General features: G+C 42.3%; 1 protein-coding gene across 1 annotated transcript in view; it reads left to right on the top strand.

Moving 5' to 3' along the window:
- The first annotated feature begins 4,300 nt into the window (after window positions 1–4,300).
- RNF219 (ring finger protein 219) overlaps window positions 4,301–11,089 on the top strand; it is a 30,726-nt gene continuing 23,937 nt past the window's right edge. Inside the window, exons 1-6 of the mRNA XM_009332102.1 lie at window positions 4,301–4,380; window positions 4,565–4,628; window positions 6,711–6,775; window positions 8,332–8,435; window positions 9,136–9,302; window positions 10,580–10,969. Of these exons, the coding sequence (XP_009330377.1) occupies window positions 4,301–4,380; window positions 4,565–4,628; window positions 6,711–6,775; window positions 8,332–8,435; window positions 9,136–9,302; window positions 10,580–10,969 (870 nt within the window). The remainder of the gene's footprint in view (window positions 4,381–4,564; window positions 4,629–6,710; window positions 6,776–8,331; window positions 8,436–9,135; window positions 9,303–10,579; window positions 10,970–11,089) is intronic.

Genomic DNA, 11,089 nt, shown 5'->3' with positions numbered 1-11,089 from the left:
ATCTGTCTATAGAGGGCCTCATCTGCTCGGTCTTCCTGGTAGGGTGGCCTGTAGCAGACCCCCACTGTAATGTCACCTGTCCCTGCCCTCCCTTTAATTCTGACCCATAAGCTCTCAGTCGGCTCCTCATCCATCCCCAGGCAGAGCTCCATGCAATCCAGCTGGTCATTGACAGAGAGGGCCACACCCCCTCCTCATCTCCCCTGCCTGTCCTTCCTAAAGGGCCTGTATCCCGCTCTCCTGCTGACCTGTGATCCTTCTTCAGGCTCTGGGCATCTATTGCTGGCCCTGGCATCAAATTGGTAGGAGTGGGATGGATTGAGGTTCCCCTCCCCCGGCATCTCTAGTTTAAAGCCCTCTTCACCAGCTTGGCAAGCCTATGACTGAAGATGCTCTTCCCCTTCTCTGACAGATGGACCCCATCAGTGCCTAGTAGAGCAGGTTTATCAAAGCAAGTCCCATGGTCCAAGTAGCTAAATATTTCCATATTTCCAGCCGCATAATTCCATATTTCTGTCTGATAACTTCATTAAAAGAGAGTATAAAGGGAAAGATTAAAAAAAAAAAAAAGGAAATCAGGTGTCACTCAAAGAAATGACAAGGCTGAGAGAATAGTTTGATCAAAGCAAGTCCCATGGTCCAAGTAGCTAAATATTTCCATATTTCCAGCCGCATAATTCCATATTTCTGTCTGATAACTTCATTAAAAGAGAGTATAAAGGGAAAGATTAAAAAAAAAAAAAAGGAAATCAGGTGTCACTCAAAGAAATGACAAGGCTGAGAGAATAGTTTGGAGCGGAGGTTTTAAGCTGCCATGCTGTGCCTTTCACAGCTGCCTACACTTCATGTCATTAATAACCAGCAAATAAGATCTGCAGGTGGGCATATAGGGCACCCTGAGCCAAGAAGCTGTAGCTAGGGCTTCTGTCTCTAAGATGGGTGGCCAGGCTCATTTGCACAAGGCTGCTTATGTTTCCATACAGAAGTGTAACCCTACTTAGCATAGCTTCAGGGAAGCCGCTACAATACAGAGAATGCTAATTACTGTAACCAACTGGCAATGATGCATCCAAAATTAAATGGCCTGTGACTGAGCAGATGAACAATTTTTATAGCCCTAAGTTCAGGGAACATGGATATTCTGTCAAATTAACAGTCTATTTGGTCTTAATAGGTAAATTGAAGTCTTTTAAAAGACATTTAGATGTGCTGTTACGTTATCAGTGTGAGTGCAGTTCTCCTTCCAGTTTAAAAGTGTCCAATTTGAAACTAAAATACCCGTAGCCTGTTACAGAAAAAAAATAAAATTTAAAAAAAACACCAAACCCCACAACATTTTATGGCCCTTATAAACTTCATTTTCACGCAAAGCTGCAACATGGCCTCTGCTCCTACTCTAGGTTCCTGTTCATCTCTTCGTACTTGGGCAAAATTCCCAGTGAAGTCAGTAGCAGCTCTGCACACAGAGGCCTTCAGGCACAGACACTGCAGGCTGCCTCCTCAGTCTTCAGTTCCAGTGAAATTTGGGGGTTTTTCAGGAGAACATTGCAAGATCAAAGTTTTTACTTGACTTTCTACAACGAGCTTTAACAAGTAAATCAAAGCCGAGACCAGACATAAATAGTCCTTGATTTTTCCTGATTGCACTTAGCGAATGAATTACCCATATACTTCAGCACAAATGACATAGCAGTCCAGCTTTCCTACAAGCACTCTCAACAAATACATGTATTCATCAACTGACTTTATTATCTTCTTTAAAGTTACCAAAACTCTTTTTCTGAATAACAGAAAATACTTGAGAAAAGGAAAAAAATTGTAAATAAACTATGTAGAAAAAAGTTCCAAAAGACAAATTTTATCGCCAGAGGGCAATCCTTTTTGAAGGATGCTTTGTAGTAAGTGAGACTTACAAGGAAAGCTATTGGCGCAGTATATCTGGCAGAATGGTTAATTTATAAATTTATCAGTAAGCAAGACTCTGGCTGCTTTCAGGAAAAGCAGAGTTGTAAGTAAGTCTGGCTTAGTCTCCCCCCAGACGATAAACAGCTGGATCTAAAACCCACTGCACTTAGGATATGATTACAGAAGTGTCACCAAAATCAAGCTCTTTAGTTACGTGCCAGAGTTCCCTTTTTTACCGACCATATTGAATTGAAACACAGATGTCTCTTCAGCTTCCCAACACAAAGTATGGGATTCACTTCGTCAGTCTTAAGACACATCTACAATGTCTGGTCTAGTCACCCTAGAGTCCCTTTATAGACACTGGAGAAAAAATAGGCACTTGTAGAATACAAGTCATCAAATCTATTTAGGATGTTTATCTGAAGATATGATGCATCGTATCCCAGAAAGCTCTGTTTCTCTGCAGTGACTCTCAGACGTATTTGGTGAGATTTGCTCATATGTAGATACCTACATCTTTTTGTTGAGTGAAGAGGAATCTACAAAAAAATTCTCACTCATTTTTCAAACACCCAAGATGAAAGCTGCGTACCCTGCATGCCCTTCAAAGGGCTCCTTATAGGTTCCTTGAAGAGCGCATGCACGCTGGAAGAGCACCTCTTCATGGCCACCAGGACTCACTCAGGGTCCCCTTCTCCTTCACCCCCATAAGCACGGAGGGGTGGGGGGAGCTGCAGAGATGAGCTCGCCAAGGAGCAAAGCTGGCAGAGCAGCTGCAGCCGCCCTTCAAGCAGAAATTGATGGACATTGATAACATCGTCAGAATATCTCTGCAGTTTTCACATTGGCCCCTCTCTCCCCCTCACTTATTGGCCATTCGCTCCAATTACTTCTATCTTTGCTTTTCCGTTTCTCCATTTACCTCCTAACATAACCCCCCAGATAGATTTAAAAAACAATAACACAAAGCTTATAAAACTCCAGCAGTTCCTGGGCATATGTTATATCCTTCCCTCCCTTCCTCTCTCGTCAATTTAAGACCTGTACAGCAGCCTATTTCTTAACTGTGTTTTTCCTGAAACTAGCCTCAGAGGCTAAGTCTACATTTACCTGAGCTGTGGTGTCCCAGGAGCACTCTCAAGTCTCTGAAGTCGTGTCTGACAAGCTATCATCAACTATTAAAAATGGGGTGGGGTATTTCTGTTTCAATCAAGTAACATTGCTGTAACAGACAACATGAAAAATTACTTGAATACTAAACATCTTTGCTAAAAGTTATTGTAATGAAGAGGCAGAGAAACCGGGAGTACAGATCTTGGAGGCAAGTCAAGCAGGAAAGACCTGGGACCGATTTGGATCCGTAGCATCTAACATATCTTACTGATGAATGCCTGGTCCTGCAAAGAGCTGTATACAACCCCCTGGTTGCCGCTGCACTCCAGAGGTCCCTGATTCTGAGCCAAGGGTAAACATATGTATCGGCAAAATGCAAAACAACACTTTTTTTTACATTTTTACCAAGAAATCCATTAGAAAGCCTTTCAAAGATCTTATTAAATCTTATAAAAAACTTATTCAAACAACTCAATCCAATTCATATAAAATTTAGAGAGACAGAAGTATCTACTGAATATACTAGCAGGAAATACATTATATTTCTCTTACATTATTATGAAGTTAAAACAATTTCATTAAAATACACAGCTTTGCATATTCTGGACTACAAGAACTCTGAGTATTTAGGGAGAGATTGATTTAAAAAAAAAGAAAGAAAGAAAGAAAGATGCATTTCCATAAAATAGTAGCTCATATTCAGCAACAGGATTCATTCTCAGAAGTGCTGAAGTTGTTGAGCACTGAGTTAGTGACACAATACTCCAACTGGGCCATCTTGCAGGTGTCTGCAGCAAAAAGCCAGGAAGAGCTGGGGCATTGTTACAGTCATCTCTATTGCTTTGCAGTTTTTCCTTTTCTTCTTTTCTGCCAGGAAAGACTGTCCAGGGTTATCGAGCTCGGTACAAAACTTAACACACTGCTCACATTCACACTAGCATCTGTCAAATCACTGGATAAACAGACAGCTGGTTCCCACTGCCACACTATTGCAAAGAAATGCTCAGAGGGTGATATATTTACTAGATCTCCTTAGCATCCCTCCTGTTTAAAGACATCAGCCACAACTGGACTCAGAACCCACTTCTGATTATGCAACATACTGAGAATAGACAGGCATCTTTTTAAGGATATAACAGGAGTAACTTAACACACACCCCCATTACATATGCTTGCTAGCACTACTCTGCTGGAAACGATGGTCCTTGTAGCAGACAACACCCTTCTTGATTTGCCACAGTGCAAAACAAACAAACTATGTCCAGCATCTTGATGGCCCATGGGCAATGAAAGCAAAAAAATGAGTTTGACTTTGCAGGAAACAGATGAAGAGAACAGGGGTAGCAAAAAGCTGAGGTGGTAAGATCTTAAACCACCCCAGCTATTTGTAAAACAAATGGGTTATTTGGATGCCCTCTGCACATGTTGTCTCTGATATGATCCTTACAGGATGACTTTTCTGAAAGGGCAGAAAAGCACTGTGTGTGACTGAGATTTAAAGGAAGGGGTCTAAGAACTTGTAGTGTGATTTCATTTTTTACAGGAAAAATTGGTGCTGGCGATATGCCAAATGTATACGAGGAGGTTACATTTCAGCAGAACATATGGTAAATGAGTAGTATACATTGATTGGGGAATAGGACTCTGAAAATTAAACTGTTTTTTTTCAATCTTAGATGCATGGATAGTCACAAAAATGATCCATTCTCCATATTACACACATCCAATGTCAGTAATAATAAGGAACGCTGACAGGGGTTCGCACGCCTCCATACTGATGCTGAGGAGCACACCGGGACGCTCTGTCGCCTGTGATTTGAAGCTGTATTTCAGAGCCTCTCAGAAGAGCTGTGCCAGAATAAACATGGTTTTGGAGTGACAAAAATGGGCAACCAGTTTTGATTTCAGACATTAAAGATAAGGCTAGGGATTTTTCAGAGATGTAAAAGATAACGGTTGCTACAGGATCCCACCACGCCGAAGTCCTCAGTCAAGTGAGATTTTAGGGAACGGTGACTTATCTTAACATGTGTTTTAACAGAGAACAGGACAAAGGACCCAAATGTACTGCAGAAGCTGTAGCAAGTCTGCCATTCAGATGTTCCTGGCCTGGAGAAATTTGTCATTCTCAGCATGAAACAGAGCATTCGAAGTAAAGCACAAAGGATTCATCATGCTCAGTGAATGCTTCAGGTCACTCTTCAGCCATGTGCTCTTACTCCTTATATGTCCATATGTGTGTTTCTTAAACTATAACAGCAAGCACAAATCAAAATTTAAAAAAATAGAAAATTAAAAAAAAGAAGATTTAATTGTCAAGGTGGAGATTAATAGCTGCAATTGGACCAGGAATGTTAAGTAACACTGCTTGCATGTTACTGTTTCAGTATTGTTTCAGGTGTGCTGAACAAGCTATGATAAGGATTGTGTCCTCTCCAGGTGCTTGGGACCAAAGAGCTCACACCCCTCCTTACAGGGTTTCTCTTTAAAAATTCTTGGACTTTCTGTTTACAAATGCAACTCCTGCAAAAGCAAGTATTGGGTTTACTCCCAGGTGCAAGAGACGCATTAGCGGACCCTGCAAGAGCACTTCCAGGTACCCTCACTGTCCTGGGATGGGTGATCACCTCACGTATTACCCCCATACAGCAGGGCTGGGGACAGTCAACGTATCTACCCACAAACGCACACCCTCACACGGCTTGTATGATGCTTGGGAAAGGCCAAAGAGCAGCTAGAGCGCTGTTCAGCCATCAGGAAGGCATTACCATCGGTGATGGACTACCATGAATAAGGATATGGCCACTGAGGGTGGGACGGGAAACACCAGAGCCCTCTTTTCTCCCCTCACAAAAATCCACACTTACTCTCAAATTACTCCTTCTACCTGGCATGGACAGTGGCCTACAACTTCCAGCTAAAGAGGTTTTATAGGTGACAGATCCAGTCAGCAAGCCCTACGGTATGAGCTGTGGGTACTCAAGACCTTTCAGGAGGAGGTAATAAACCTGCCGAAAGGTGGCACAGTGTGCAGTGGCTGCACTGTTGGCTGGCTGCTCAAATTAAATTTTAATAGAACTTTTAAAAATAATTTCAGCGTAAACCACAATGTATGTGAGTGAGCCTAAATTAATAAAAAACTGTCTTTCAAGAATGAAGAATAAATGTAATCTGAGATCAATATTTATGAAGCTGTGATTAATTGACTGATGACCAAATGATTACAAACTTCTGTCTGAGGCAGGTACTCAAATGTATTAGCTTTGCCAAAAAAAAAAATTAAAAAAAAATACAAACTGGGTCAATGAAAAAATGCATTCCTAATCAATTTTTAATAGCACTTAAGATTTTATGATTTTTTAAACTTTCCTTTTAATAATTAATCAGAAAAATGAATCTAATTTAAACAAGGTGGTGTAAGGTGTTCTGTATCTGTTTGATGGTGATTTTAATGAAGAAATTCAATTAGGGTTGACTTTTCATTATAAATCTCTGGTTTTAAGGAACGCTCTGATTGGCTGGTAAACATTTGAGACTGGGAGAATAACGGAGGTGAACCACACTGCTCAGCACAATCTACTCATTAAGACTTTATACTGTTAATTCCAGCCTCCCCTTGCTTCCAAAAAAAAAGGAAAAGAAAGTGAGTGATCTCTCTAACTTTTTCGAACTTTTCTGGTGTGTTGCAGCGCTTTGCCTTGTTCCTTGCTACATCCCGGGGGACAGATCCTCAGCTGGTTGCAGACACCATAAGGTATACTGAAAGGCCGTCATAATTATAGCTTAAATCAAGGCCTGTCGCACACGCGTGCGTATTTTGTCAGTAACGTACTCCATGGTCCCAACCCTGGTGTAAGGAGGCAGTAGAGTTTCAGCAGCAGCCAAAATTTGCAGAGTAAGGGCCCAAACTTGAAGATGTTCCCTGCGTGGATAGATAGAAGCACCGTTCTCCTGAAGTCAGCTAAATCTCTGCAGGCGGAAGGCTCAGAGACAGATCTTCTATGCATAAAATGTAGCTAAAATTCACCCCTCTTCTCTGTCATATTGCCTGTTTCACAAAGGCTTTGTATATACTAGCAAATAAAATAAGCGCAGGACACAAAGCATGGCCGGTTTATCCATACCTCTTGATTGTTGGGACACTGTCTGGTACAGCTGCGGCTCATTGCAACCAGCCTTCCCCCAGGCAGTCACCTGCAAAGCCCATGGATGTATCCTCAGGCTGAGACATACCATTACAGGTGGGTTAGAGTGCCTGCACAGCGTACCACTTCTGGAGCTTCCTCCTGCCCTCAGATGTCATTCTAGTATAATGCAGTTTGTTCGGATAAAATATTCACCTGAGAAAGGGTCTGATGGGAAATCAACCTCTTGCATGACCCTCAAAAAGAAAAAGGGGGATAGCCTAACGTCCTAGGCATGCAACCTGCACTGACTTCAGATATAACCCAGCATTTCTATTTACCTGTTTGGTTCCTTGCTGACACACAGCAAGAAAAATGGAAAGTATCAGAAAAGCAAGATCAAAAAAATCTAAAAAAAGGTCGTAAAGAACAGGGGTTTTCTCACTGAACTTTTGACGCCTAGAAGATGTCTAGGTCTGAGCTAGTCACTTTGAATTCCTTTGTGGACCATGGACCCTGAGAGCAGGTGTATTCTACTTTAAGAGGAATGTTATGGCGGTTAAACTCAAAACGAAAACTACATCCGTAAAAGCAATTTGTCATCTTTTACTATTTCGTGTGAAGAAGACTAACTGCACCAAGCTTACACAAGACTGTCAATCTCAAACAATAAATCACCAAAGCTATGCTCTTACTCTGCCCCCAGCTCACTTACCCAACAGCCAGAGATCTACCTTCTGGCCTCTAGCATTCACTTTATCTCCCTTCTGGCAGTGCAATATTTTTTTCCACAGCCAAAACCCAAAACATTGTTTTAAAGAGAGAGATGAAATTCACCTTCATTTTAAAATGAAAGCCACACAGGAACTCCCAAAGAGCAAGGAGCAAGTAGCAAGAGCAGCCTACAGTGCTCAGGCAGTATAGACAGGGGGTATCTGAGAGTCATGTATTTCTGTTGAATGGCCTCAGAATGGCGTCAAGAAGAAGGGATTAGGCAGCTGGTGAATCCCTGAGCCACTGCCTCACAAGCGAGGTCGTCACTCTGCAGGGCTCATCAACAGTAAAATCCTGAGCAGGGGGGACCTGTTTTCACCCTTTCTGAAAGTAGTATGTTTTAAGGACCACGGCTTTGAATTTAGGCACCCAGAATCCCAGACTTAAATCACTTCTTTACTCTCCGTTTTAGGCAAATTTCACTCTATATTCCCCTAAATCATGTAAAACCACCTGGGAAACCCTTCTTAAAAGCTAAAGATCCTGCCTTGTTTCTCGAAGAGGAAACTGTTCCAGGCAAACTCGAACTGACTTCACTGTTGCAGAAGTGGATACTGAAAGTGGATAGCCTGGCTTGGTAGCTTCCAGCCATTTCTATCTCAGCAGAATGAGAAAGAAAAAAGAAATCAGTGTTTTATATCTATTTGTGCAGGTGTAAACAATGACCTTCAAGTTAGGTTTTCATGGCACAAAGCCACACATCCAAATGTACCCAAATTATTAGAACCAATACATCTGCATTAGTTACTTCTCACTTACCAGTTGGGCTAGTCAGCCTAGAAGACACAAATTTCACTCTTTCACACCCTCACCCGTGCTCCTCACTCCCTGCCCAACGTGCTGCTGAGAAACATGCACAGATCTAAAATCCAGATGACATGCACTTTAAGCCAAAAATACAGTAACTTTATTTGGCTTTATGAGTCAAACAATATGAGTCTCAAGTTGAAAAGACTTAATTGGCTCAGTTTAGTACTCTGACAAGTTTATCTTGTCCTAAATCAGTTCCTTTCAAGCTCTCATCAAAGAACTTTTTGGTTTTGTGGTAGATAATGTTTCATATTTTCACTATTAATCATCTCAAGATTTCTGAAATTTCAAGAGCAGGTAGTGAAGTGGCTGAAGCATTCCACAAATAAAGCCCTAATCCTGGGAGATCATTTGTGGTTAGATTCTCGACTTCTAACCCGTCCTTTTAACCATCCTTTCTCTGTAGATTTACTAACAGCAGTGGCCAGACACCCATCTCCTGCCTGCCTGTTTGATCCTCGCACCCCAGTGCCTCCGCAGAGGCATGCCAGGCATTCCAGGAAGTTTTTTATCCGTTTCATCCTGGCTCCAGTCCTACTGCAAAAGCACCCTCCATACTACATGGACTACGGTGTTAGGTAGCCTGGACCTTTTAAACATTTGTTACCTCCTGCAGTCTCATTATATTTCTTAGCTCCCCTTAGCTGCAGCAGATAGTCACCCCTCCAGCTCCCTCCTCCTCACTCTCCGCGGTCTCTCTCGCTCTCTCTCAGCACTACAGAATTAAATATTTTCCATGCCCCTGAAGAGTTGGTAACATCATCCCATAAATTTCAACTAAACCTCAGGCACTACTAGATCAGAAATAATTTTTGAAGTATTCATTCACTGACTAGGCATCCAACTTCAGCAGAAATCTGCTAAACAAATAAGTTTAACCTCCTTACACAGAAAATATATTCCTTTTAGCAGCTTATTCAGAAAAATATGCTCCTTTACAAGCTATTTTTGGTTGAGAGAAAATATATTCATCCCAACAGAGCTTGTTCTCCAACAGGTCACTTTCCAGTTCCATACACTTTTTGAAGCAGTGGAAGTCATACCTTTGAAAGGGTTCCTGCTTTATCCCAGATTCATTTAAAAGAGTTTCACATGCCAACTGTAAGAAGTATTTCCTTGCTTTTGATTTCTCTTTCATGCATTTACCCTTCCTGCTCTTTGTATTGTCTATTCACATTTTTTCAATAAAAATCAATATAAAACTAAGAAAGATAAATAACAGGGATTCGCTGCATTCCTGTGCAGTTCACTGGCTGCACAATAAACACACTCAACGAATTTCAGGCTCCAGTGGTTCTCTTTAAAGCTCAAAAGCCAGTAACTTTATATTGCTCTTGCAAAAATTCACTCAGCACCCTCCTACCTAAATGGCGGGTCAGTTGTGCCAGTCATCCAATGCATCTCCTTGCAGTGGATGTCCATTCACTCCAGCTTATGATAATTAACAGTATGTCCATTGTGTTGCTAATTCGTTTTTTTTTCACTTGACATTAAATCATTTTTTCTGAAGTTTACTAAAAAGTGTTGTGTTTGAACACGTGAATATTCAATCTTTATCAAGCACACCTTATTCAAACCTGTCGTTTCCCACCTAAGGATACATTACCATCAAAGCCACCAGGCCTCTTCTCTGCTGGAATGTCACCGTGGATTAATTTGCTCGCTTTATTTGCAGCAACTTACCTGTATCAAATTGAAATGCATCCATTCAATTCTGCTATGTCGGCCTAAGATACTTTCCTTGTTAATCATTGCATCCACAACTTTACGCTTGTTTGAATTAGCTGCTCAGCATTCTAAGCATTTATCATGTGGCACAATGTTAAATCACTCAGGTCTGTAATTTTCAGCATGCTGCGGCACATTTACAAGAAACTACAGGAATCCTGGGACTGAGGTCAAGCGAGCAGACTCCTAGGAGCCTCCCATCCCGCCAGCACCACTTCCCAGCTGCTCTCCGTCAGCCCGGAAAGCGCAACACCAAGGCTCCGCGATTTGGAGAGTCGTCAGTGCAAGGCAGGCGGCAGACACAAATTTTCATCCGTGGATTTGGCCCCTCGGTTTCCATGGATCAGGACAGGATCTTCCATCAGGCATCGTTAGGCAAGCACCACCGCACACGGCACTCACGGGGCTTGGGGGCTTATCGCAGTCCTCATTTCCTTGTCGCCCCCAAAGCCGCAGCCGCGTGGGCTGTGAAAATCCCACCTGAGCCAACAGGCAATGCTTTGGGCCAAGAAGTGAGGGGTTTTGGCCAAGCCGCCTGTGCAGTGGGTGGGCAGCGTGGGCGCCGAGGGGCAATGCCAGGCACAAGACCGCTGCCAGCTACAGGCTGCTGCAGCCTGATGCGAGGCGGTGGC

Source organism: Pygoscelis adeliae, unplaced genomic scaffold (genome assembly GCF_000699105.1).
Source record: "Pygoscelis adeliae isolate BGI_AS28 unplaced genomic scaffold, ASM69910v1 Scaffold98, whole genome shotgun sequence".
Taxonomy (NCBI): Eukaryota; Metazoa; Chordata; class Aves; order Sphenisciformes; family Spheniscidae; genus Pygoscelis; species Pygoscelis adeliae.
Note: the sequence above shows the minus strand (reverse complement) of the source record. Positions and strands in the feature narration are given on the sequence as shown.